Source organism: Pleuronectes platessa, chromosome 2, assembly GCF_947347685.1.
Source record: "Pleuronectes platessa chromosome 2, fPlePla1.1, whole genome shotgun sequence".
Taxonomy (NCBI): Eukaryota; Metazoa; Chordata; class Actinopteri; order Pleuronectiformes; family Pleuronectidae; genus Pleuronectes; species Pleuronectes platessa.
This window is the reverse complement of record NC_070627.1, coordinates 2,724,786-2,752,552: the sequence shown is the minus strand read 5'-3', so window position 1 is coordinate 2,752,552 and position 27,767 is coordinate 2,724,786. Positions and strand designations below refer to the sequence as shown.

General features: G+C 44.7%; 2 protein-coding genes and 1 long non-coding RNA gene across 4 annotated transcripts; 1 reads left to right on the top strand and 2 right to left on the bottom strand.

Annotated features, from left to right (window-relative positions):
* Positions 1-229: 229 nt before the first annotated feature.
* abraa (actin binding Rho activating protein a) lies at positions 230-4,637 on the bottom strand. The gene is made up of 2 exons (XM_053446821.1): positions 4,014-4,637; positions 230-667 (listed from the first exon to the last, which is right to left on the bottom strand). The coding sequence occupies exons 1-2, from the start codon at positions 4,635-4,637 to the stop codon at positions 230-232; spliced, it is 1,062 nt and encodes a 353-aa protein (XP_053302796.1).
* A 17,572-nt stretch (positions 4,638-22,209) lies between these two features.
* Positions 22,210-23,873, bottom strand: LOC128460068 (uncharacterized). Of its 2 annotated transcripts, none has more exons than XR_008342178.1 (2): positions 23,787-23,873; positions 22,210-22,503 (listed from the first exon to the last, which is right to left on the bottom strand). It is a non-coding gene; the product is annotated as an uncharacterized LOC128460068 (long non-coding RNA). The 2 variants fall into 2 exon arrangements; XR_008342176.1 differs by having other exon boundaries at positions 22,210-23,353; positions 23,787-23,853.
* Positions 23,874-24,495: 622 nt separating this feature from the next.
* lsm3 (LSM3 homolog, U6 small nuclear RNA and mRNA degradation associated) lies at positions 24,496-27,337 on the top strand. The gene is made up of 4 exons (XM_053445084.1): positions 24,496-24,538; positions 25,683-25,793; positions 26,401-26,496; positions 26,685-27,337. The coding sequence occupies exons 1-4, from the start codon at positions 24,518-24,520 to the stop codon at positions 26,763-26,765; spliced, it is 309 nt and encodes a 102-aa protein (XP_053301059.1). The 5' UTR covers positions 24,496-24,517; the 3' UTR covers positions 26,766-27,337.
* Positions 27,338-27,767: the final 430 nt, after the last annotated feature.

Below are 27,767 nucleotides of genomic sequence, written 5' to 3'. Positions count from 1 at the left end.
CGAGTGTAGATTACACTCAAAGGTCTGGACTGTAATTTATGTGTATTAAACATTTGAGAATTTTAAAGTATGAACAAGTAAATCATTGAAGCTGTGTGTAATGTGTGTATATTGGTATTTTTCTCTCAAATATTCGTCCTAGCACTGTTGTTTCTAAGGTCGGGCTAATGTAGGAGATTTGTCGTGTTTGTGTGTTGTTTCGGATGTTTGTACGATGTCACGTCCGTCCTCAGTCCCTCAGTGTGATGATAACGGCATCATCCTGTCCTTTCCACAGCATTTCCCCCTCAAAGTCCAGCATCTTGTGCTTGCGGCAGCGCAGCAGGATGCCCACCACCTTATCCGAGATCTTCACGTAGCGGTCGAAGAGCCGGCCGAAGCTAATGATGATCCTCCCCTCCTTATCCTTCAGGCCCAAGTCTCTGATAATCCACACCATCTCCTCCATCTCCCTGTAGATGTGCTTCTGGGCCCGGTCGCCCCTCTCCGCCGTCTTGGAACCGTCTTTGGGTCGACCGTAGCCGGAGTCGCCCTTGCGGAGGCGCTGGGCCATGGCGTAATCCTGATCGAACTCCTCACTGAAGGGGTTGAGCTTCTGGCCCTCCATGTGCTGGTTGGCAAACTGCTGCCAGCGGCTCTTGATGTCGCCCATCGTGGAGATCTTGATCTGGAATTAAATGACGGCAAACAAGTTAACATCAGGGTGCAAGGATCGGTCCGATTTCACTCCGTTAATTAGCTTGATGTTGGCCAGTGAGGGTGAGAACGTCCAGCTGTGTAGGACCTTTATCAAGTCAGAGAAAATAAACCAGGTTAATGTCACGGTGACGTTATCAGAACAGCTTTATCCTGACTTGGGTTTCGAGAACAGCAGGATTCAGGATCTCTTGGCCTCTCCTGCACAAGTCAAAAAGTTTGTTTCCAAGTCCTTCACTTCGCTGCCACTTTCCCTGACGTGCGAAACCAAATAGTTTGAGCGTCTTCGATTTCTTTTCCATCACACCCTCTGTATCCTGTTTAAAAGACGTTGCTGATCTGTAGTCTGTTGTTGTTGTTACAGTGCTGTGTATGAATATTGATTGACGACCCTTCACCTTAAAATAAACTTTCTAAGTTCAACTTAGTGTAATTGATGCCGTGCTTGACCTTTGCTTTCCCCTTATGTATTTATGGAATTTATTAACGCTCCTCTAAACCCGGTGCTCAAACATAACAAGACCTTAAGGAATTAGGACTTTAAATATTTAAGAATAAGGGTTTTGTTGCTCTTCAGATAATTCAAACTATGAAATGATTATAGAATGTGCATCTTTTCCTCCCTTTATTCTTTTTCTACCCTCTCTTACTCTCCTCCTCACGTTTTCCTCGATGCCCTCGTTCATCACATCCTCCCTCTTGTTACTGCTCTTGTTTTGTTGTCTCTTCTCTTACTTTCCACTCAGGTCTCTCCTTCCTCTCTTCGCTCATGTCGTGTCCTTCCTCGCTCCCTATCTCCCTCGCTCCCTCCCTCCCTCCACCTCTCTTGGTATTTTCCTCAGCTGGCCAGGCCTTCAGAGCAGTGTCACCAGATCTCCTCGGTATCTGGTCTGTGTAAAGTGAAGACTTGTATCTGTGGAACCTTCCACGAAACTCTGTGAACCCTTCGAATGATCGTGTCCCGATTCACCTTTAAACAAAATATTTGTATCTGTGTTTTTTGGGGGATGCGATTTATAGTTGGTCAGTTTTTAGGTACTTGTACTGTACTTCAATATTTCCGTTAGACAGTAAAGTATTCACGACATTGGAATTAACATCTTGAAGGAAAATATTGTACCTTTTACTTTAAAATATTCAGCAGAATCATAATCAGTCCATTGTAATATTATTTACAAATTCACAATACACAGCACCGAAGTACAATTCTCACAGAGCACAGTCGTCACATACTTTGACTTTTGGTTCTAACATGTTGCTGCACTTGTTCACGCAAACTTAAAAGATTATTTACAATTAACATGTTGAGGCTGGTGTTTTTGTTTCACATATATATGTTTTTATGTGATATTTCCTCTGGCACAGACATCAATGATTAAGATGAAAACTGACAAGGCAAACAGCAATAATAAATAACTACTTATTGTTTCCTGGTAGTTTCGTGGCTTGTAACCAGTATAACCAGCAATATGTGGCCAGTTATAACAGTAAACTCTAACAACACCAGTGTGAAGTGACCCTATTTATAGCTGCCCATGGAGCCCGACTCAGAGCTGCTTAGTGTTTGCCTCTGATCAGCTCGACTATCGAGATGTCTTCATGGAACACGATGCTATAATAAGCACAAACCCTGAATATTAAAAACATTCCTTAGTCGTAAAAACAAAGTTTGGCAGCACATTCATTAAGAGTTCTGCCAGAGGGCAACATTATACTTTACAACCCTTTCTCCGTCTTGTTCTTATTAACATGAGAGTGTTATTATTCAAATATCCCAACGTCGCCTCTGGTTTATATATTTATCAAGTCACTGTGATTCATTTTACATTTACAATACGAAATGAATGATATAAAATGTCTTAGTACGGTTTCTGGAATCTCTGGAAGGAGTCGAGTATTTCTCTGCTCTGCTCTTGGTGTTGTAGTCTCTCTCTCTCTCTCTCTCTCTCTCTCTCTCTCTCTCTCTCTCTCTCTCTCTCTCTCTCTCTCTCTCTCTTTCCCTCTCATGTCCCTCACTGCTCTCTCGCCCTTACCCCATTTCCCCCCCGTCGCCGGCTGTGCCACCTGAAGGTCAGGTGGGGGAAACACGTTGCAGTGCACGACTATATTTATTTGCGCATGTATTCCATTGCGCTGCAGTCCAGCTTGTGTTTTTATGATCTGCACCCCCCCCCACCCCGTGACACGACGTGGGCCCCCGGTTGCTGCCTTTGCTTTTTATAGGAGAGGTTTGAGTCCCGGAGTTATGTTGTGTGGTGACAGTGAGGGAGTTGGATGTCTTCAGGTGACATCAGAGGGACTTCTGCTCTACCTTGTTTATTCGAGCTGTGCGACTGTGTGGGAGGAGTTATGCTCCCCCACTGTGTTTGATTCAGGGACGGACGAAAGAACATTTATTGTGGTCATAGACATAGAACGCCGACAGAAGGGCCTCATACGGGTCCTGTCAAAACTTGTGTATAACAGATTGCCTCATACGTAAAAAATGTAATCAAAGGGTAATTATTCAGGGGTTATATCATCTCCTCCGTGAGCCTGTGTCTAACAACAGTGCAAATGACCTCTATCACAAATTAAGTGGTTTCTGGATGTTGGCCAGAGAAATAAAAGAGTTTTGACTTTTTCCGTCATCGCGTCACTTTCACTTGTCTTTCCACACTTTGAAAGGACAAATGACCGAAAACACGCCTCCAGCAGCTTCATCCCTCGGTGTTATTCCAGCTCTGTTGATATCTGGAAAGGACACTCACCAGAGGTTCAGCTAAGCCCGTAGCTGCAGGAGGTGGAAGTCAGTGTTTGGTACAGGACAGTCAGGGGTGCCGTTATTTTTAGAATAAGTCGAAATAAAACTTAAAGAGGACTTTTAGGAGATAAGTCATTAGAAGACGACCTCTCCTGGTCAAGTTAGCTATCACGTAAAATCAAGTTATTAATCAATGTTATTTTTGGGCCACTTGGGGGCAGCAGAACAAACACCTCGTCCATATCCTGTGGAAGGTTTTTGGAGAAGCTGGCGCACACTTATCATCAAGCAGCCAATCACCAATCATTAACTACTTTCACCAAAGAAGTAATCTTCTCTGTCCATCTGTTTGTACATTTGTTGGTTTGTTTATTTGTTTATTAGCAGTTTAATAAAGACAATGTGTTTGTAATCTGGTGGAACGTGATAGACTTATGACGGCCATGTTGGGCCCTCTACACCAGGTCCATTTTACTTTGGAGTGTAGTGATTTTGTTAGATTATGAATTACTCCATCACTCCATGTAGTTTTCTTATCACAGTATATTATGGTTTTTGTGATTAGCGACTCTACCTTGGGCTTGATGGTTTGTTTCTTGGACTGAATGTCGCCCGGCTCGGTTTTGGATTCACCGTTGTCGCTGAGGCCGTTCTCCTCTCCCAGTCCACTGTCCTCTGTGTCCACACTGCTGCTCCTGGACCCCAGCTTCCTCTCCTGGAGGAGCAGCTTCCTGTCTCCTCCTCCTCCTCCTGCGCTCTGTAGTAACCTCATTTGGCGGCGCCGTGTCGGTGACTCGTTGCCCATGAAGGGCTTGCTCTCCTCGGGGCCTGACTCCATCTTGCCGCGGATGGCGTTGACCACGTCACTGCTGCTGCACTCGCTGCGCTTTGGCTGGACGGTCTTGTGGACAGAACCGGTCCTGATTCTCCCGCTGTCGTCGGAGGGGTCACTGGCGATAACACATGGAGCGATGGTAGGTTTGACCACATGCTTGCTTCTTTTGTCGTCCTGCTCCTCGACAGAGTCCGGCATCCAGCCGCTCGGGATAGCATCCTGCTTGTCGGAGTGTTCGCTGGCCCAGCCCTGCCAGTTCTTCGTCAAGCTGGCCACCATGGCGGCGCATTTTATCTTCCGCACCGCTCGCTTGAAAGCCTGAGGCTCCTGTGGCGAAACTGTGGTGGTGCCCCCGCTACTCATCGCGACAGGACTCCAGATGAGACCTTTTTCCAGAAATCCTTCTTTTACTTTACTTATGTTTTTTCCAGGACTTTGGAAACAAATTCTAAAAAGAGTAAGTTGTCAATCGTCCTAGAGTGAGCTAGGTCCAAGATGTCAAGGGTGAGTGTTATCAAACACTTAAATCACTTTGGATCAACCGAGAAAGCTTCAAATTGTGTTCTCGGACATTTCGTGAGTTGATAAAGAAAAGTTGAAGTTTAAGAATTTGCTTCTGTTTGATTTTCAGCTTCCTTTGGCTCCAGATTCGGACTCGTCTCTTAAAACCTCGTCCTTGCGTTCCGGCTGATCGCGAACAGAAGTCCACACGCCTCAGCCTTTATAGCCGCGATGGATCCGCACAAAAACATGCAGAGCCTCTCAGATGGTCAGTCGGTCAGTGGGTGAGCCGCTGGTGTGAAGAGTGCGAGGACTTTGGCTTTAATCCGCTGCTGAAGCCCCTCTGGCTCCAGACCGGCCTTTAAATAGGGACGGGTAGTAAAGGAAGTGGTGTCCACGTGAGACATGAAAGGCCGGTGTCAACATTCTTGTCACTGACACCCGCCCACACACACACACACACACACACTAACACACTCACTAACACACACTCGGTGACAGGGGAGTTGAATTTCCTCCAGTGGGATCCAGGGAACAGGTGCCCAGTGTTTTTAGTGACTTGGAGGTTTCTGTCCGGAGACACAAATAAAAGACCTCTGCTGTGAGATGTGTGTGCTCATTGTGTATTTATGTATGGGGATGTTTTCATTTAAACACTTGATGCTCGGATCACGTAGATGTGGATTGTGGGTCACATTAAAAGCATGTGAGGTGTCGGTCTGTGCATGTGCAGCTGGAGCCATTTCAGAGTCCGTGTGTATTTATGGATATGTGAGAGTGAATTTCTGGATTATGATTCATATTCACTACATTTAATGGAGTAGCTGCCTTCGTCTTTGTATCGTGACCCGATTGTTTGACTTTGAAATTGATTAACTGTGGTAGCAGAGCGGATATAAATCTTTATTCTCAGGCGGCTTTTAAAAGTCTAAGTGAGATAAAGTTACTCAGGAGAATGAACTTATTAAATTTGACCATATACTGTTGACATAGCTGTTCCATAACAGTGTCACTCGGTAGAGCTCCAGTCAGATTGATACAAGCCCAATAGCTGATGCCACATTTATAGTTCGTACCCTGGCTGAAAAAGCTTCTTCATTTATGAAACCACATTTAAACTCAATAGATTTGTATTTGTATCTGCACAAAATCGGAAACACTCATCGATACCAACCCCCTTGACATGTCTTATTATTTCCATCAAGATCCACACGTATTTAAAAATAAATACAAATGGAGGCATGTGGCATAACACACACAGAAAGTCACCATGACAGTGGATAAATTAAATGTGTCAGAACTGAAGTGTTACATTAAATAACTCTATTATTTGTGTACATGAATCAAAGAGGAGCAATGATTCAATAATGATCTAATCCCATCTTAACGAGCTTCCTTCTCCTGTTTCTGCATCTGACACCATCGTGTGTAATAAGCAAAGAAATGAACTAATGAACCTGTTTATTTCTCGCTGAATATTCCCTGGTGGCTTCCTCTCATACGACTCGTGATGTAATATGGAAACCGGTGTAAGTTTCTGCTCTGAAAAGCTCATTAGCTCCAGTCATTATAATCAGCGCGGGAGAAAGTGGAATGAACCCGACCACGCTACTGAGGATTGATTGACAGGTTGTCACTTGGATGTATTACGTGATTAAACGATTAATTAGCAGCACCAGGTCGTTAGCGCTTATTAAACAGAATTAAATGAGACGTTTCATCAAAGCCATATGAAAACCTTTAAAACATGATTTCACTTCATGAATATTTAATTGAACCTTCCATCATTGTAAAAAAGGAGAAACTGTAAATTGTTCGGCTTATTACTTGTTTTAAATAAAGGGAACAAAGACTATATGTTTTATAGGGAAGTATTTGCTTAAACTCACTTTATTAAGTTTGTAAAGTTACCAACTTTATACTTTTTAAATTAAAGGTGACAAAACACAGGATTTTAAGTTATAACCAGAATTTTCTTTACCTTTTCATTGTTGTATCACAGCTACTTACAAAACCCATTTGACCTTTTATAGTATAATATTAATTATACTATAACTAATATTATGAATAAGTAAATGTTGAGGTCATCGTTGTTTGTGAGAAACAACTATTCTTCATAGTCGTGCCAAACATTTCTATCTGAGTGTGACGCAGATCCACACAAAGACGTGTGCGTCTGTCGCCTGAAATAACCGTCCAGGGTCCGAGCCGTCACCAGGTCAGGTTTCCTGCGTGTCTGTGTGCGTGTGTGTGTGCATGTGTGTGTATGTGTGTGTGTATGTGTGTGTGTGTGCTTCAGATTCCTTTCCCCTCGTCTGCAGCTGCCTCACGTGCACGCTCCCTCCGCCCGCCGTGCACATCAGACCTCCACAGAAATAGACCACGGACCTGCCACTCGTCACCGAGGAGGGATGTGCGATCCCAGTGTGTAACAAGTATTTCTATGTGACTAAATCAGAGGAAAATAACGTGTGGGTCTGAATGTGGGTCATGACGACGAGTTGTTGATCCTCACCTGCAGTGTCGAGGTTCAGGTTCTGCAGCATCTGCGTCTTGCTCAAGAGCACGTCGGTAAGTTGTAGGTTCACTGATATAAGGACTTTGTCAAATAATGTATAAATGATCTGTATTGGACAAATTACACAGGGGCGTTACAAAGTGTAGGCAAAACAGGTAGTTGTTTAGGGCACCAACTGGAGAGCCTCCCCCCCCCCGCCCCCCCCAGTCAGCTGACGATATTAGCACAACAGTTATTTAGTGAGAACCCTTTTGAATTCTTAGATTGGCTCTGACCGGAGACTGGACTGATGTTTATTTTAGATCCTCCCCTCATCCCTTGGACTTGTCAGGGAGGAGAATGAATCATGTTTCACTTTGTGATGTAAACCAGGCTCCACTTGGGCTCGGTCACAATGGGCACTGGTCATTGCTGGTGTTAACGGATCAGTTCATGTCTGCCTCCTCAGAATCCAACGAGTTGGATCTAGTTCCTCGGTGCAGGGAGCGTTTGCATCGTGCGGCCAAATTGGCAAAAGAAGGACATCATGAAAAATGCGGTTTGACAGGGAAGCAGCTGAGCGAGTCGGTTTGTCTGATGACAAAGTTTTATTTTTATTGCCAGTGATTCGGCTCAGCTTGTGCCAGCTGCCCATTTCTCAGCGGTGGGCAGCAAAGGGTCTTATCCACTCTCTCCAGGTAAACAGGGAAACAAGCTTGTGCCATATTAGCGTGCTGAAGCCTCATCATTACAGTGAAGCCGTCCAGGGGGACAAGACAGTAGCTGCGTCTCAATTCAGGGGCTGCTTCCTTTAGAGGCTGCATTTCAAGACCGACCAGTGCGACCGGACTGTCCCATTTCAAAAGGTCCCTCAAAGGCATCCTTGGATCCTCGAGAGAGAAAGGATTTAACGGGTGGATTCTTCCCTTGCACTTTGGTGATTAACCATTCTTCAAAGAGTTAATGGTGCCAAGGGATGAGAACTCCGATACAACTGTAAAAATGTTGATATATCCAAGGGGCATTAAAACTTTCTCGTCATGTCCAACTGCAGCTCTGCTCGCCTAAAGACCAGATCGTCTTATTTCTGTTCGGCCTTTCTGGTCTACATGGCCCAGGAAGACAGACATAGATAGTATCTGCTGCTTTCTAAGGTTTGTGCAGGAATCGTGTCTGATGACGGACTTTCTGTGTAGTGTCCATCTGTCTCATCCTGCTGAAGACCCGCCAGAAAATCTCATGTCCTTGGGGCCTTAAAGAATAAGCAGCATTCCCACTGTTGTCCTGCAGGGGAGGTAGGGAACATTTCTTGTTTTAAATGTTCATGGATTCATCTTGATTTGTGTTTTCCAAGTTATCGATTCCTCCCATGTATCCATACCATCCCTCGATATAGATTGTTGTTCTTGTTCTGGAGAAAGAGTTTCAGCCGTTGTGCCGTGTGTGGTTTGTTCCTTGTTGTTTCTGTGGTTCAGCTCCTCCAGGCTCCTCGAGAGCTGCTGACTCCACTGCTGCTCATCAGAGTCAAGTGGGTAAAGACTGGGATCTGAGATGCAGTCGGTGCCGGTGGCCATTCAGACGCCTCCAGACACTGATGCCAGATTAGTAGTGTTGCTCCATTTCACAGAGGTTTGGTGATTATTGGTTGTTTTCATGATGAGAAGCTCAGTTTGGTTTCTCTTAATTTTCTTGGTTTTTGAGACAGAGGCTGAAAGGAGGAGCTGCAGCAATGGACAGTTTGAGAAGAGTTATGTGTGTAATGTCTCTCCAAGTAATAACTCGAATATGAGCAGAATATATCTACTCTAAAACTGTTCAAATAATAAATAAATAGAATAAATAAAATCTTTACAAATAATATAAATTTACAATAAAGTTATTATTATGCCCAAATCTTAGTGGGTGTCTCTATAATTCTCTATTTAGGGGGAATAACCTGCCAGTAACCTTTTACACCGATGAGCCATAACACTGTGATTATCCAAACATCATGTGGTGTTGATCCACATTGTGCTGCCGGGGGGGAAGAGGTGGATCAGACCGGATCCTCACCAACAAACCTCACCTCACCTCATAATCTACTGGTTTACATTATGGGGACTATTAAATCTTTCCCCCTGTTAAGGACACGTCCCCGTAATGTGTTTAAGCAGATTACGGTCCCCGCTACATGAGTAATACCTTGACTACACACACACACACACACACACACACACACACACACACACACACACACACACAGATATCCTGTCCAAGTGTCGTCGTGTGAAGACAGATTGGAGTCAGCGTGAGAGGGGAACGTTTCCCTGGCTGCCCGTGGTGGTGGTGACATCACGGTGAACAGCTGTGTTCTGATCCGTCTCTGGTGAAAAGAGCAACTGTCGCTGGATCCTCCTCAGTCTGGATCCGCAGAGGAAGCTGTCACACAAACACAAGATACAGTGTGAAACAAAAACAACTGATCGCACACAAGTCGTCTTTGTGTTGTTTGTTTTTTATCATCAAGTGCGTCCATATAAAGGTCACTTCCCCCCTCGGACACTACAGACCTTCATCCCTTCATCCCTCCCTCACTCCACGCCAACCTCCTCTCTCTCTCTCTCTCTCTTTAAACTACGTCACTTCACTCCCTGCTCTGCATCACAATCCACCCTTCGAGGTCGCTGGACAATAAAATTTAACTACGAGTCGTAATTAGCTGCTCGCAGATTAACTGTGAGGTCGTCTTTTTTATACGCGAGGACAGTTTCCTCTTTTTCTATTCTTGGAAACTCGCTGTGCTGATGTTTTCCAGGACACTCGGACCAGACTGGTGAATAAGGTGAACACTGAATTCAAAAATACATATGTCCCCTTTGTCTGTCCTACAGGGAGGACGATGATTGTATTCACATCACGATGACGTTCTGCTAATGAACTCTGATTAGTCAATAATTTAAATGGTTATTCAGATTTTGCTCAATAATTCATGACTGACTAAGTCAGGACACCTCGGTCCATGGCACCAGACTGTGAGGAGAAGATGGACGACATGACAGCGCCACAAAAGTGAAGCCAAAGTGCCCTTTAAACCCCGCCTCCTCCATGTTAGTGGATGACACATGGGCCGAACAAATTTTTATGGGTAAATCCAAAATGTCAAAAAGTTTTTCACTATGATTGAATCTATTGTTTCTATCCCTTGTATTGAAAACAGGAAGAAAAGTGGAAAACTGTATTGCATCTTAAATGTTGTATTCAGGCTAAAGCTTCACAGGCCTCAAGTCAGTCTGGACGACCTCGTGAGCGCCCCCTACGCAACCAGAGTGTAAAAACAGCTGTGCACTGTTCAGAGTTTGCAATATTTTGTGTTGCCTTTTGGTGAAATGAACCTTCGAAACGCTGCAGCACTTTTATTGGTTGTTTGTAGATTTGCATTTTACAGGAGAGCAGAGAGAGAGAGAGAGAGAGAGAGAGAGGAAGAGAGAGAGAGAGAGAGAGAGAGAGAGAGGAGAAGTGGGACAGAGGCAGATCAGAGCATGAAGCTGCAGAGATGGAAATAGACCTGACAGTCGTTCCTTCGTTCTGCACTCGTCTCTCTGTTCCCCCTCAACTGTGAATATGACACAGCTGAGTCACACAGCAGCGTTTGTGTGTCTGTGTGTGTGCCTGTGTGTGTGCGTGTGTGTGAAGCTCTTCCAGGTGTGTGTTCACACGTGTGCATTACAACAGAAACACCTAATAGGATCAGTCACCTTCAATCTTCTGTCTTAGCAACACACCAACGCACAAACGCACATCTCCTCTCTGAAGTGTGTGTGTGATTGTGTGTGTGTGTAGTGTGTGTGTTGGTGTGAGTCTAACACCCAGCAGCTCGTCCTTATTTCCTTCTATAGAGAACAGATTATATCAGTTCTCCTCTTTGTCGTCTCTGATGTGATTGAACAGACGACGCAGTGATTTGTGCGACACTTTTATTCAACTGTTATTAAATTCTTCTGTTTCGGCCTCAGCACAGGGTCACATGGTTCCAGTTCCTCATGAGGTTCCACGTCTCTCCTCCTCTTGTTGGCAAATCAAGACAAATATTCATGAGGCGACAACAGAGGAGCAGAAATATATTTATGAGCTTTTTTAATCACAAACATTCATCACAAATCACACGTGTCGATACTGGAGAAGCCTCTAAAGGAAGATGATGTAACAGGAGATCATCACATTAAAAACACAGAGAATTGAATACAGGTGACGTTAGAAATCAAGGTGCTGTGGCCTGGAGCAGGAGAGGAGAACCGGGAGGGAGGTGCTGTGGCCTGGAGCAGGAGAGGAGAACCGGGAGGGAGGTGCTGTGGCCTGGAGCAGGAGAGGAGAACCGGGAGGGAGGTTCTGTGGCCTGGAGCAGGAGAGGAGAACCGGGAGGGAGGTGCTGTGGCCTGGAGCAGGAGAACCGGGAGGGAGGTGCTGTGGCCTGGAGCAGGAGAGCAGAACCAGGAGGGAGGTGCTGTGGCCTGGAGCAGGAGAGGAGAACCGGGAGGGAGGTGCTGTGGCCTGGAGCAGGAGAGGAGAACCGGGAGGGAGGTGCTGTGGCCTGGAGCAGGAGAGGAGAACCGGGAGGGAGGTGCTGTGGCCTGGAGCAGGAGAGCAGAACCGGGAGGGAGGTGCTGTGGCCTGGAGCAGGAGAGGAGAACCGGTAGGGAGGTGCTGTGGCCTGGAGCAGGAGGGGAGAACCGGGAGGGAGGTGCTGTTGCCTGGAGCAGGAGAGGAGAACCGGGAGGGAGGTGCTGTGGCCTGGAGCAGGAGAGGAGAACCGGGAGGGAGGTGCTGTGGCCTGGAGCAGGAGAGGAGAACCGGGAGGGAGTAGCTGTGGCCTGGAGCAGGAGAGGAGAACCGGAGGGAGGTGCTGTGGCCTGGAGCAGGAGAGGAGAACCGGGAGGGAGGTGCTGTGGCCTGGAGCAGGAGAGGAGAACCAGAGGGAGGTGCTGTGGCCTGGAGCAGGAGAGGAGAACCGGGAGGGAGTAGCTGTGACCTGGAGCAGGAGAACCGGAGGGAGGTGCTGTGGCCTGGAGCAGGAGAGGAGAACCGGGAGGGAGGTGCTGTGGCCTGGAGCAGGAGAGGAGAACCGGGAGGGAGGTGCTGTGGCCTGGAGCAGGAGAGGAGAACCGGGAGGGAGGTGCTGTGGCCTGGAGCAGGAGAGGAGAACCGGGAGGGAGGTGCTGTGGCCTGGAGCAGGAGAGGAGAACCGGGAGGGAGGTGCTGTGGCCTGGAGCAGGAGAGGAGAACTGGGAGGGAGGTGCTGTGGCCTGGAGCAGGAGAGGAGAACCGGGAGGGAGGTGCCGTGGCCTGGAGCAGGAGAGGAGAACTGGGAGGGAGGTGCTGTGGCCTGGAGCAGGAGAGGAGAACCAGAGGGAGGTGCTGTGGCCTGGAGCAGGAGAGGAGAACTGGGAGGGAGGTGCTGTGGCCTGGAGCAGGAGAGGAGAACCGGGAGGGAGTAGCTGTGGCCTGGAGCAGGAGAGGAGAACCGGGAGGGAGGTGCTGGGGCCTTGAGCAGGAGGGGAGAACCGGGAGGGAGGTGCTGTGGCCTGGAGCAGGAGAGGAGAACCGGGAGGGAGGTGCTGTGGCCTGGAGCAGGAGAGGAGAACCGGGAGGGAGGTGCTGTGGCCTGGAGCAGGAGAGGAGAACCGGGAGGGAGGTGCTGTGGCCTGGAGACACCGAAGGAAAACCACTGACCGCCACAGGGACGGCAGCTGCTGGTGGAACTGGTCCGTTCCCAGCTCGGTGTCCTCTGGCGGCGGCTGGCCTCCCACTCCATTGAGTTTAAGGGGACTGTTGGGCCTTGGATACTGAATGTCCTTCTAGTTTTTGATTAGCTTGTCCTAAACTGGGCTGTTAGCTGCAAACTGCCCTTATATAACAATCCTCCATTATTTTCTTCATACGTATATTTAAAGGGACATTTTTTTCCTCATCATCTTGTAACATCTGCAGTATCTGCCTCTCTAGGTCTGTTCTTCATCTTTATCTTTATAGCATGAAGATATTAGATATTATTCTATGAGTTGTTGTTTCTCCACAGTTTTCCCTCTAGTGGACCTCTGTGTTGTTGATCATAGATCTGTGATGTGAACTGTAAACCTTCCATAAAGTCTTACATCAGCAGCACCAACAGTTACCTCCTCTCTCACTTTCCGCCTCAGTCCTGTTCTGTGTATGTAGCTCTGTGAAAATCTGCAGCTAAACATGTGGTTTACAGTCGCAGTATTTTTTCACACACACACACCCACAACCCCCCCACACACACACACACACAACCACACACACACACACCCACACCCACTGAGACGCACATTTTTTCCGGGGTTTCTCCTATTTCCTCCACTCCCTGTGCACCGGTCACAGCAAAGTGAAAATGATCTTTACCACAGTTTAAATCTCTTTAATATTGTAACATAAATATTTATATCGCTTTCTGTTTCAAAGTAAAAGCCCTCTGCCTGTGACTCCTATATGCTAATTGTACTTTGCACAATCCAGTCTCTAGTGTTTACTTACAACCTATTGCACCCTCTCTCCCCTGGTGCTTATAGTATATTTCATTTTGTTTCCTATTTTTGAATTTATATCTTTCAACCTGCTGAGCAATAAATCCTGATTCTGATTCTCTCTGGTTTCTGTTGTCTGAGTCCATTCAGTTTTATTGTGATGTAACAGCAGGAGCTGAAGATGGAGGCAGTGTCCTGTTTGGTTGAGTACACAACCCTCTACTCTTATTCAGGAAATACAGAAGTCATGAGTGAAACCTCACATAGCCGCTCCACAGCAGACACACACATGCAAGAAGCAGAAGTCACACACTGCACAACACTGCACACACACACACCCAGTGTGGCCCGGGTGTTACCCTGAACCTAATTCTAACCCTGATACCCTCACTTTACCAAAACATCCTCAGTCCATAAGATCTGTGCTCAAAATGGTTCTCAGAAAGATAAAAGTATGAGAACACACACACACACACACACACACACACACACACACACACACACACACACACACACACACTGTGGATCACGTGCATGTTCCTCACTTCAGTCTTCTCTGTTGGTTTTCTCATCAGCGCCTGCAGCAGCTTCTTCTGAACCTTCAGCACTGATGTGTTTGTGTAACTATCAGATTGTGTGTCCTCTGCCTGTGAACACTTTAGTGTCGTGCTGGTTTGAAGCTCCACACTGTAAATAACCTGTTCAACCAAGATGCCACGGAACTCAGATTCTGTCGCAGCAGCAGTTCCCCACGGCTTGTTTAAGAAAAAATAATTAGAGGGTCTACGAGAGGTGCGCACACACACACACACGCACACACACACACACACACATACAGACACACACGCACTCTACAAAGTCTTTGATGAGGCAGGGCGGCAATTATCTGCACTGAAAGACAGAAACACCCTCATGCTACTGATCAGCACCAGTTCTTCTTCTGTTCTGAAGAGGCCGGGTCCACAGGCTGCTTCATTTCTCAGGTTTCTTCGAATGCGTTGTTCCATCCCAGAGCAACGAAGGAGCCAATGGGGGGGGACCTTCTCCCGCCAACCTTTCCCAGGATGCATTGCGATAGAGAGCGGGTGTGGTTGTTCACTTTCGTCTGTGGGTCTATGTCCAAAATAACGCAGCAATGCATCGAAGGATATTTATTAAACTTGGCAGGAATATTTCTTGGGAGCGTTTCCCCACATGAGGCAGTTCTGGAGCTGATTAGTCAAAGGTCAAAGGTCAAAGATAAAATGGTCGGAAATCCCTGATTCAGGATGCAGCTGCGCACATCCTGAACGTTGTCTTGGTCCCAGAGGTTGAACTCCAGTTGAAACGGATTCAAAACCAAACTTGTTTAAATGTTATTTGAGGTTTAAGTTGTCCGAAACATTTTCTGTCTGTCAGATGAAGGGACTTTGGCTACACAACACAGACACACTAACACCACAATGTGCTGTGGCAGGGAAACTGTTCTGCTCGTGTAGCTCTGCAGGATTTAGCAAAGTGAAATCCAGGCCAGCGTGCCAACACTCGTTTCTCCTCCGTCGTCTCTCTCTCTCCGTTTCCTCCGTCTTCCCTCCTGCGGTTGTGATTCCCAGAGAAAGGAGTCAGGCGTCCTTGTGATGGAGATTAATAAAGTGATAATAAAACCAGCGTCGACATCGTTTATCACTTTCCAGCTTCTCTCCTTCCGCTGCAATAATCAAGCCAGTGAGTGAGTCAGTAATGGGGAAGGATACTTGATGACACACACAGTCTTACTGTAAGTGCAGCAAGTCGGATCCAAACCCATTAGATAATGGAGCTAATGTTGTGATGGAGCGGATTTAATGTGGTGCTCAGCTCCGGCTCCTTCTCACAGTGAGGAATATAAAGAGCTGATATCTCTTTCCTGGACGGAAGCATTCAAATGTCAATCGGCTAGAGAGCGACAACAATATTTAAAAACATCTGAATGTTGAGTTTTCCTCGAACAATAAGAGAATGTGTTGAGCTGGATGCAGAACAAACACACAGGAGGATGTGTGTAGTTCACCCCAGATAGAAACAACTGCTCTGGGTCTAACAAGCTGTGTAATAAATGATCTGCTCATTCTGCATCGGGCGCCGCTGCTCAGGGGAAATATTGCTGCTGTCAGATGCAGATTTAATATCTTCATCATGTGCAGATTCGTCTCTTCGGCTTTAACGAGGAGCTCGAGACACAAATGGTCAGTGGAGTTTTTTTAAGTCAATGTAAAACAATGATCTGTACTCAACAAGCTGTGAGATAAATGAAGCGTCAGGTTTAATAGAGATACAAGTTCCCAGCTGGAGAGATTGTGCTGCTGTCGTGATGATGATGCACGACGGGTCAGATGAAAAGCAAACACCTGTAGAAAGTGTGACAGGTGGATTCTAGAGTTTAGATTTTCCTTCAGTATCTGTTACGTAGCCTGAAAAGAAAGATGGACGACGTGTGTCCACTTCCTGTCGTTCAGAAATCTTGAAGCCAAGAATTTCCCAGATACGGGTGCTGCCATCTTGTGCTGGCGATGTCATTTAGAGTCAGAGGCTGCACAGTGGTGATCAGCACACATGCTCGACCAATGGCGAGTCAGTCTCAGCCGTCACTCATGATGTTTCACTCGTGTTTTATCCATCAAATCTGGCTAATAATTCAAGAAATGATCCGTCTGCCTGTGGCTTGTTTATCTATTACACTTAACTCTACATGATTTATGACTGTTTTATTTACCTCATCACACTCATTCAGTATTTATCTAGGTTCTTTCAAAGCAGTTTATTATTTTTTACAGCTGTTATTCTGTTAACTCTTCTTTTAGAGTCATAAACAAATACTTTATGATTTTAAAATGCTGCATTGATTTGTATTCGTCCGTGGACATTGCTACGATCATTGTTTTCTTGCCCTATTGGCCTTAGAATTTCCCTCTGGTGACAAATAAAGTTGTTTTTGAATTTGAATTGAACATTTGAATTATTTATAGTACAAGGCTCAAGTACAGAATGGAACTTTGTGTAATTTGGACATGTCATACGTTTGATAGCTTCTCTGAACTTTGAAGACACCGGTGAACAGCTCTATGTGCAGCAGCAGCAGCTTCAGGTCTTCACTTGTTTAATCACTGCAGGTTTTCAGATAGAAAGCTGCCACCAGCATCACCAGCATCACCAGCATCACCAGCATCACCAGCATCACCAGCATCACCAGCATCACCAGTATCACCAGCATCCCCACAGTAACTAACAAACTAACTCCAAACAGGCAGGTTAAGAATCATAATCACTAAAAAGTAAGATAACGATCTTGATGAGGAACACAAATGGCAGCATTTACAATTTGCCACTTCATGCATCTTGGCCAAAGTGGAGTTGACTATGTTTGCTTGTTTGAACTGATCCAAGGAGAAGAGGAGAAGAGGAGAAGAGGAGAAGAGGAGAAGAGGAGAAGAGGAGAAGAGGAGAGGAGGAGAAGAGGAGAAGAGGAGAGGAGGAGAAGAGGAGAAGAGGAGAAGAGGAGAAGAGGAGACGAGCAGAGGAGGAGAAGAGGAGAAGAGGAGAAGAGGAGAAGAGGAGACGAGCAGAGGAGGAGAAGAGGAGAAGAGGAGAGGAGGAGAAGAGGAGAAGAGGAGAAGAGGAGAAGAGGAGAAGAGGAGACGAGCAGAGGAGGAGAAGAGGAGAAGAGGAGAAGAGGAGAGGAGGAGAAGAGGAGAAGAGGAGAGGAGGAGAAGAGGAGAAGAGGAGAAGAGGAGAAGAGGAGACGAGCAGAGGAGGAGAAGAGGAGAAGAGGAGAAGAGGAGAAGAGGAGACGAGCAGAGGAGGAGAAGAGGAGAAGAGGAGAGGAGGAGAAGAGGAGAAGAGGAGAAGAGGAGAAGAGGAGAAGAGGAGACGAGCAGAGGAGGAGAAGAGGAGAAGAGGAGAAGAGGAGAGGAGGAGAAGAGGAGAAGAGGAGAGGAGGAGAAGAGGAGAAGAGGAGAAGAGGAGAAGAGGAGACGAGCAGAGGAGGAGAAGAGGAGAAGAGGAGAAGAGGAGACGAGCAGAGGAGGAGAAGAGGAGAAGAGGAGAGGAGGAGAAGAGGAGAAGAGGAGAAGAGGAGACGAGCAGAGGAGGAGAAGAGGAGAAGAGGAGACGAGCAGAGGAGGAGAAGAGGAGAAGAGGAGAAGAGGAGACGAGCAGAGGAGGAGAAGAGGAGAAGAGGAGAGGAGGAGAAGAGGAGAAGAGGAGAGGAGGAGAAGAGGAGAAGAGGAGAAGAGGAGAAGAGGAGAAGAGGAGAGGAGGAGAAGAGGAGAAGAGGAGAAGAGGAGAAGAGGAGACGAGCAGAGGAGGAGAAGAGGAGACGAGCAGAGGAGGAGAAGAGGAGAAGAGGAGAAGAGGAGAGGAGGAGAAGAGGAGAAGAGGAGAGGAGGAGAAGAGGAGAAGAGGAGAAGAGGAGAAGAGGAGACGAGCAGAGGAGGAGAAGAGGAGAAGAGGAGAAGAGGAGACGAGCAGAGGAGGAGAAGAGGAGAAGAGGAGAGGAGGAGAAGAGGAGAAGAGGAGAAGAGGAGAAGAGGAGAAGAGGAGACGAGCAGAGGAGGAGAAGAGGAGAAGAGGAGACGAGCAAAGGAGGAGAAGAGGAGAAGAGGAGAAGAGGAGACGAGCAGAGGAGGAGAAGAGGAGAAGAGGAGAGGAGGAGAAGAGGAGAAGAGGAGAAGAGGAGCAGAGGAGAAGAGGAGAGGAGGAGAAGAGGAGAAGAGGAGAAGAGGAGCAGAGGAGAAGAGGAGAGGAGGAGAAGAGGAGAAGAGGAGGAGAGGAGCAGAGGAGAGGAGGAGAGGAGGAGGTGTGAGGCAGTGGAAGATGGAGGTGGGTTCTGCAGCTGCTGCCACAGAACCGTCCTCTGTGCAGTAAACAGAGTGAATAATTCCACCTCCTCTGCTCCACATCATGTGATACTGTACAACACATAAACATGTCTGTGTAACAACAGGTGTGACCCTGTGCTCCTCTGTTTCTGTCCGTGCACACGCACATTGTTACGTGCACGTGGACATTCACATGCATTTCCTTCTGCCCCATTGACTTTGGCTTCATCCATAATTAAATCTCTATGAATCAGGCTGTCAGTGCGTAATGTGAAGGGCTGGATGACATTTTAATGATTGTGGGGCTATTCTGGGGTCAGGCCCGGCTAACAGGTACCAGCTCTCATCCCTCATCCTCAGCAATTCATTATTCTTCATCTGTACCCTCCTCCTCTTCCTCCTCTGCTTCTCTGTCTCTCATCTCTCGGCACCTCTTCTGCTTGACAGAGTATTTTTAGACGCTTGCATGGAATTTAAATCCTTTAAGAACAAGAGGAGATGTGATTTTAAAAGTATAAAGACAAACAGCAGTGAGGAGAACCCCGTCTCCAAAGGATATTTATCTACGACTAATACAAGAAAATTAGATATAGCTCGTTTTCCACTGGTCACGTGATATGAACGAGACAGGTGACTTCTTCTTCTTCTTCTTCTTCTTCTTCTTCTTCTTCTTCTTCTTCTTCTTCTTCTTCTTCTTCTTCTTCTTCTTCTTCTTCTTCTTCTTCTTCTTCTTCTTTTTCTTCTTCCTTAGTGGGGAAACACAAAAGAAAGAAAAACGATTCCGCCCACTTTATGAAACTCTGCGTATATCCATTTATTTTTATGTATGATTTGATTCTGACGTTGCATCAATAAGCTCCAGTAGAAACATTACACAGTTGTGAGTGTTAATATTGTGTTGCTTAATTGCGTTTGTATTTAATTTGATTGAAAGCAGCTTGAAGCTTTTGGTGACAGTTCTCCCACGAACACAAAGACGCACCAACAAGCAGTTAAATAGATTTTGAACAGAACCTTGTTGTGGGGGTGACGCAGTGTGTTGGAGGTGTGATGACGCAGCGGAGCAGACGCTGAGTCCAGACTGAGCTGAGACAGAGACGCCGGTGGACAGACAGACGCCGGTGGACAGACAGACGCTGGTGGACAGACAGACAGACGCCGGAGGACAGACAGACGCTGGTGGACAGACAGACGCCGGTGGACAGACAGACGCCGGTGGACAGACAGACGCCGGTGGACAGACAGAAGCCGGTGTCACAGCTCTCCGGCCTGACGCTCTTTATTTTTAGGTTAGGGAGGACGTTGCCAGCAGGATGTTGTGATTGGAAGCCGCCATGTTTCCAACAGCATGTTGTTATGTAATTTCTCTGGACTCGGATCTGCTGCCATCGGGCTCTGACGGGTGAAAGTGTGATATGTACTTGATCCAACTCATTCATATTGATTATTATAGTTTATAACGTACTTTTATTCTACTGTATTCCCTGGTTTTGCCAACCTGTCAGTCCCAGGCTCCTCTGACCTTCTGTGACCTCTGAACATGCATCGTCAACATGAAGTTCCCTCGATACTGATTTTCTTTTAAAGAATAAAAATCCGTCTCTCATCCAAACCATTTGTAAACGTGCACTTTACTGACATCACGTCACATGGTTTCCTCTCTGCACTCGTCACAGCGAGAAGCTGGGTGGACCATGTGACCTGGCGTCCTTTTAAAAAGTCATAATATTTAATTAGGTCCCATCAATCAGTCTGTCAGGAGAGGAGCCTTGTTTTTAAACAGAGGTCCCTCATTTCACAGGAGAACCTCTCAGTCGACCTCCCAGAGGCTCGGAGGGAAAGTCACAGGACTGAAAACATGACGTTTAGTTTTTCATGGTTCACTTTATTAACCTGACACGTCGAAATTATGACATAGTGCATTGTGGGTAAAAAACGGGGGTAAAAATGTTTCTGATGTCGTGACAAATACGTGCAAAAAGCAGGAATGACTCAGAAATACTTCAACTCCTCAGAGATGTGTCAGCATCAGCAGAAAAAAACAGAAATCACAAATGTCTTGAGCCGAACTGAAACCAGGATGTGGGGATGGAATAATAATTAAAGTCGAGGGAAACTTAAAATTTCCCACAAATACAACTTATCAACAAACAGTAAAAGTTGTTGCAGCTCGTGTGTTACTGTTGTGTCTCACAGCAGAAGGGATTGAAAACAGGCCGATCTCCAACGCCGTCTAACATCTGACTACTTACATTGAATTGTCCTGTTTGGAAGCTTTAGTGTTTTCCCTCAGTTGTTAAATCGTAGTCGCGTCTTTTGCTAAATTTATGTTTGACCCCTGACCTCTGTCACATGCTTCCTTCTTCTCTCTTTATACCATTTTAATTAAAAAATGTCTTAAAGTTAAATAATATTCTGCCTAAAACAGTGACTTTATGTATTTTAATTACAAGTTATTTGATTTATTCGACTCAAAATGATAGAAAACACTTTAATTTTAATTAATAATACCTTTTACATTGAGGCTTTGTAATAAAGGTACATGGAAATTTATTTAAATTGGAAGACATAAAGTTAATAAAGACGTTTTTGAGAGTATTTGGCCTTTTTACTGTATTTTAGGGCACGACAGTACATTAGTTGAGTTGATGCAACTGAACTCAACTCAACACTGACCTCCTGTGGCCACAGACGAGAATACATCTGCCAGATTTTCAACAGTAAATCTATTTTATTTTATTCAAAGTGTTAAAAATATAAATATATTTCAAATATACATTTATAAAAACAAATGTTCTTATTGGAAATGAGTTTTGTGAAATTTATTGTGAATATATAACTGACTAATAGTCTGTCACTGCCCTTTGTTGTACATCACACTGTGTCATCGTCACGTGTCAGTTATGTTTACAGTTCTCCCTCTTTTCTCTTGGTTTAATATATAATCTTCAGCCTATTTCCACCTCTCGGGTCATAAAGGTTTTACCTCAGTCGCCTCGGTTTACTGCCCTCTGCCGGCCGCCCACACGTCGGGCAGTGATTGGCTCCGATCAGGAAACAACCACAGACGACATGTTGACTCGCCACAGTCGTAAAGATCGTATCCGTCCGTCTCCCGGTTCAATTTATACTCTCGTGTCCTCATGTCTCACTGTAGAACTGGGTCAGTGCTACCAGATAAACACTGATGGTTTATTTATTCATGCAGAGGACGGTTATTTATGATTGTAGGAACTTTGGTGCAGATCGTTCAACGAACTGGATGTGTTATATACTTATTTATATAACAAGTGTTTAATTTACTTTATATACAGGATAAGTTGAATATTTACACAATACTCTTTAGCTGTTAAAATATATATAAACAAAGCTTTACAAGATGGTTGAATGTTAAATTTACTTTAGCAAAGTTTTAAAAATTTAGTTTTTCCTTCACAAAACTTTAAAAAGTTACTTAATCCTTATTCACCAACACTGAAAGATTCAAATCAGTTCTACAGACGACGTGTTTAAGTGACTCAATGATAATTTATTATTGTACAAGCAACGAATTCAACCTATTTTCAACAAAACACTAAAAGAAATAGGATATTTAAAATATTTCTTTATTTGGTTTTAAGCTGAGGTAATCAAGAAGATTTCTTTACAAATGTGACACAAAACATTTAAAAGTTCAACATTTTTTTTAAGTTAAATCTCTTTATTCACCTGCACATTTTAATTGTTGGACTTTAAATGTCAACACCTGTAAAAAATATCCTGAAAAATATATTTGAACAATTTGGTGGAAAAGATCAAACAAGTGAACCGGTGACGACATCTCTTATCTTCCTGCTGTCTGGCGCCATCTAGTGGTCAGTCTCCTCCGATGCTGGACCCTGCAGGATGTGACGATGGAGCAGAGAGAGAGAGGAGGTGAAGAAGATGGAGGCAGATATTATCAGTATCATTACAGTTGTAGTTTTATGGCACCATCTTCCCCTTGTTGGAGTTTCTACTGATTCTGTTTTAAAACATGACGCATCTGACAGATCGTGTGTGTACAGAGTCTGTATGTAAAGTTTCTCATATCTAATCATCTACATCGATAACTATGGGTTTCATAATGTGAAAAGTGACACAATATTACATATATTACTTATTTGAAAACACTTCAAAGCAACACTGTGGAACTTTTACTGAGTAACAGCGCCCCCTGTCGCCACATGATGGGGATTAATTCTGTTGACCTTCATGTCTGAGCTTGTTGGCTGGAGCTCTTACAGTGTGGCTGGGTATTACCCATGATGCCCTGCTTCCTGAACCAGAAGAGGTGCAGCTTTAGCAAACACGCCAGCGGAATTCTTTATGTTTTAATAGTTTCCTGCTGAATATTGGAGATAAACTCTGGTTTTTAATAAGTTCTGAGTGTTTTTAACTGATCTCAGTTCAGCTTCACTCTCCAACTGGAGCTGACTGTGACAGTTTGTGAGTCTCAGTCAGTTCTTCTCACAGGGGATCGACACTCAACCATCATTTTAAAGCTGCTGACTCAAGGTGAACAAGTTGCACAGTGTTGCTTTAGAGGAATCGAACCAGCGGCCCATGGGCCACATGTAGCAGGGGTCTCTTCCACCACAGAGCCACGCTGCAGCTGAGGATGGAATGGGTAAAGCCACTGCACTGCTCTGCCTCTGGTCTGCACACACACCCAGTATGAAGAACTGGGCTGAGCTGAGACAGGAGGCCCTCACACACACACAGACACGCACACAGACACACACAAACACACACAGAATAAGACGTGTACAGAACCACATGATGATGTGGCTGCACTTCAAACCATTCACTGTTTGAACACAGCTTCTATTAGTGAAGCCAAAGTATCTCGATCGCCACCTGGTGGCTGGCAGCAGAATAGGTCACATATGCCTCCTCCTCCATGTTAGTGGATGAGACATTTACCAAAGTTAAAACATCAAAGTACACGATAAAGAATTGTTTCTCAAGATGACACAACCTAGACACAACAAGGACACACTATGGACATGACCTAGATACAACATGGAGTCAACGTGAACACAACATGGACACACAAACCTGATGAACCTGTCTGTCCACTCGAAGTGAAATTAAATAAAAAACAAATAAAAGAAATTTTTGTGGTGAAATGAAAACTCACCTCTGCTCAGTTTGTTCCGCTGCGTCGAGTGTGGACGTGGAGGAAAGAACTGGAACACGGGAGGAGGAGCAGGAGGAGGAGGAGGAGGAGGAGAGGAGGAGGAGGAGAGAAGGAGAGAGGAGGTGAGTGGTACAGGATCACACTGCAGGTTGCCAGGTTTGCTCTTATCCCGCACTACCACACATGAGCCTGTGCAGGAATATAATACTTTTTTAATTTTGCATCGTCTCATCACTTGACAGTAGCAAGTAAAAGTATTCATAATAAAAATAATAATAAAATAACAAAAAACAGTGTTTACAAAGATCTTTGACAGCAAAGCAAGACAAGTAAACATAAGAACAGGCCAGACAACCAGGTTCATGTGGTTAAATTAATAAATATAGAGCAGCTTTGTCACATGAATCATAATAACACTAATACGACAATAAAAATACATGAACAAGTGAAATAAAAGGTGAAAAGAAACAATTAAAACACAACATCGCATGAAAACAAGTTTATAAATACGGATTTTTAAGAAGAATGATTTAAAGAAGTTAAAGTAATACTAATAAATCAATAATAGGTATATGAATAAAGTAAATGTCACATTATAGTGTGTCTGTGTGCATGTGAACACAGAAGTAAACACACACTATTTACACACGATATTTGCACGTGCCTGTTTGCCCCTGCAGTGAAAGCGCGTGTCATCAGCGGACCTGGCAACCCGCGCAGACTCAAACATCATGGCGGACGAGGCTGAGCAGGTTCGTGCAGCCGCGGCTCGTTTCACGTGTTTTACTCCGACTCCGCGTTTAAACGCGAGTCTGTAGACGGTGTGCGAGGACGTGTATTTGTGTGCTGTTGCCGTTGTGTGTCTGTTGTGTCGGGTTGTGGGTCGTTGATCGGGGAACAGCCCGCAGAGGCCTAGCACACTAGCTAGCCGAGTTAGCATGGTTAGCATGTGATGCTAAGGTTTGAATTAAACAACGTGTTCAGCTGCAGGTGAAACTCAACGTGTGAGAAGTTAAATGTGTAAACAGACTGAAACACGTCAGTGGTAGTTAAAGCTCTGCTGCTGTGGTTAACTAGTGACGAGTTAACTAACTAGTCTGACTCGTTATTAGAAACACAGACATGTTTAAATATGAGAAAAAACTGAATAAAACTAGTTTGGTGAAAGTTAGTTATTCTAAATTGAGCTTTAGTTTAAATATAAAGTTAATGATGGAGAGATAAGTACAGATAGATCATTGCTCTATAGACAGATCAATACTATATGCATATATATACACACACACACATGTCATGATCATTTGCATGTAGGTATAGACACATAGATAATCTGTGTGTGTTGATAGATAGATAATTTGTGTATAAACAGATCGATCATTTGTCTGTGTAGAGAAACTCATTCATTCGGAGGGAAGATGTATATAAAATAAAAACATTTCACAAAATCTAAATTTAATTCTTATCATGAAAGATATCTAACATAAAACTGATCAGTTTCTGATTCATTAATAAATATTGTTTCCACACGAGCCAGGAAAATACATTAAACAACTATTACATTACTTTGTGTTTTCACTATTTTAAGTAAAGAGAGGGTGTGTATCAGTTTTGGTTTGTGTAATGTTAATAGTGAAGTGAATACTTGTTTGCATGTCAATTACCGAGTTGGAGCAGGAACTAAAGTACAAGAGGAATAAGTTAAAACATAAGTAAACATTGTACAGAGAAAGATGTGCAAAGAGTACATGTGGTAGATTGTGTGTGTTTGTGTTAATGTTGTGTGTTTGTGGAGGGATGTGGGCTGCTGTCTTACCTGCAGCTCTTTGTGTTTTCTTTCTGTAGTCTCTTGAATCTTCATCATTAGTGTAAAACAAACTGTTCTTTGTTTCGCTGCAGCAACCGACCACCAACACAGTGGAGGAGCCGCTGGATCTGATCCGACTGAGTCTGGACGAGCGAATCTACGTGAAGATGAGAAACGACCGGGAGCTGCGTGGCCGACTGCACGTGAGCTCCACTCACACATTACATCTGTTCTCAGGGATCTGATCACTAGTGTGGGCCTGTGGGAACTTACCCAAGATGCATTGGGGACACACTAGTGATCGGGAGTTGGTCTGAGACACGTGTCCACATTCTTTTCGCTGTGTGAGCACAAATGTGTCCTGAGCCTCAGATAAAGGATCATCTAGTCATCTGTTGTCCTCTGTAACACCACAATGAATTTAACCTTTACTTTAAACTTCTCATTGTTTCATACATTGATTTATTTGTGGACACAATATCATCACACACAATCACATATTGAGCTATTTTCCCCCCAAATGTGTAAAATCTTGAGGTTACATTCCTACTTGTTTGCATATGGAGACATAGAACAGTCCAGATGTGATCAGACACCTCAGGACAGATGTTGATAAGACAACTGAACAGAGCCAGTGTTGTATGTTGTGTGTCAGCACGACCTCCAGACATCTCCTGTAAAGAAGTGTTTTATTGCTTCTGGTGAATTCCTGGTGAATTGCTGCAGATCCTGTCTTGCAAACATTTGTGTGTGTGTGTGTGTGTGTGTGATCCCTTCTCATATTCCTGGTTGTGTGTTTTTTGTCTCCAGGCCTACGATCAGCATCTGAACATGATCCTGGGGGACGTGGAGGAGACGGTGACGACGGTGGAGATCGACGAGGAGACGTACGAAGAACTTTACAAGGTACGACACCGACCTGTTCACCTGAGACGCTGCAGTGATGCTGCCCTCCTGTTCACGACTAGCATCTTAAATCCATGTTCTAGTTTTAGAACCTGAACTGTGGTCCTGAGGTTTTGGACTTTTATAATAAAGCAAAAGATAAAAAATAGAAATAGAAGCATTAATAAGTGTTTTTGTTTCCTTCACAGTCGACCAAGAGGAACATCCCCATGTTGTTTGTGAGAGGAGACGGCGTGGTGCTCGTAGCTCCGCCCCTCAGGGTGGGATAACCTCGAGCGTCTCCTGGTGTGGGCGAGCGGCGGTGACAGCTGAGGAGTTTCTCACCCTGAGGGGTGGGGGGGGGCTGTCCTGACGAGCTGAACCCGGGCGAAGGTTCAAACATCGTCTGTGGTTCAGACCGTCGACTTCACCAACTTCTAATTCTACGTTCAACACTCGAGGGTCAGAAACTTTGCAGGTTTTGAAACTTCCCTGTGTGAAGCTGCAAAGATTCAAAACAGAGAAAGAGGATTTTTGATTTGGACTTAAATGAGCTTCTTTCTTTTCTCTTCGATGTGGCTGTTTTGTTATCAAATCGGTTTCGGGGACGTGGTGATTTCAGGTTCACCTTTTCTCAGGACATATCATTTGGTTTCTGAATCGCCTCAGTTTTATTTTTTTTAAACCAGAACAGTTGAATATTATTTTTAAACATTTCCCGAGGAATTAGTCGCCTCTTAATTCCCGTGGCTTTAAGTAAAAGATAGAAAAGTCTCATCCTGCCCTCAAGTAGCTGAACTGCTCCATTAATGACGGAGTGAACTTGTAGCCTGATTTAAGTTCAAGTAAAAAATAAAAGTGGTGCAGACGGGTTTGATCATTTTGAAATTAATCCTCCAAACTTCTGTGTCTCCAAACTAAAGTCCTGCAGTTTCTCTAAAGCCCTGAACTGTGAATGTGGGGAAGTTGTTTGAGTTTTTCTTTTGGATGATTTTACGTTGAATCTTTTTATACATATTTTTGTAGCGTTGTGTTGGATGTGGCATCGTGGCTCAGATGTGTCAACTTTTGTTTTGGTTTTTGGTAAACTTGAATAAAAAATGATTAAAAAAAAAAATGAAGAAAGTCTCTTTTTGAAAATTTACACAAATTTCACCTGTAGCCAGATTGTTCATTAAAATGTGTTGAAGTTGATTTAAATCTGTTTCACATTTTACACAATAAAGTGAAGCAGTCAGACTTCAATTGATTACAAATGGAATTAAAACACCTTGAATTTAAAGAATAGAAAC

What these genes read in the sequence shown, in the direction of transcription:
- abraa (XM_053446821.1), bottom strand. Translation starts at nt 4,637, where the DNA reads ATGAGTAGCGGGGGCACCACCACAGTTTCGCCACAGGAGCCTCAGGCT. An exon ending in AACAAACCATCAAGCCCAAG is followed by an intron (nt 668 to 4,013) that starts GTAGAGTCGCTA and finishes ATTTAATTCCAG; the next exon opens with ATCAAGATCTCCACGATGGG.
- lsm3 (XM_053445084.1), top strand. Translation starts at nt 24,518, where the DNA reads ATGGCGGACGAGGCTGAGCAG. An exon ending in TGGCGGACGAGGCTGAGCAG is followed by an intron (nt 24,539 to 25,682) that starts GTTCGTGCAGCC and finishes GTTTCGCTGCAG; the next exon opens with CAACCGACCACCAACACAGT. An exon ending in AGCTGCGTGGCCGACTGCAC is followed by an intron (nt 25,794 to 26,400) that starts GTGAGCTCCACT and finishes TTTTGTCTCCAG; the next exon opens with GCCTACGATCAGCATCTGAA.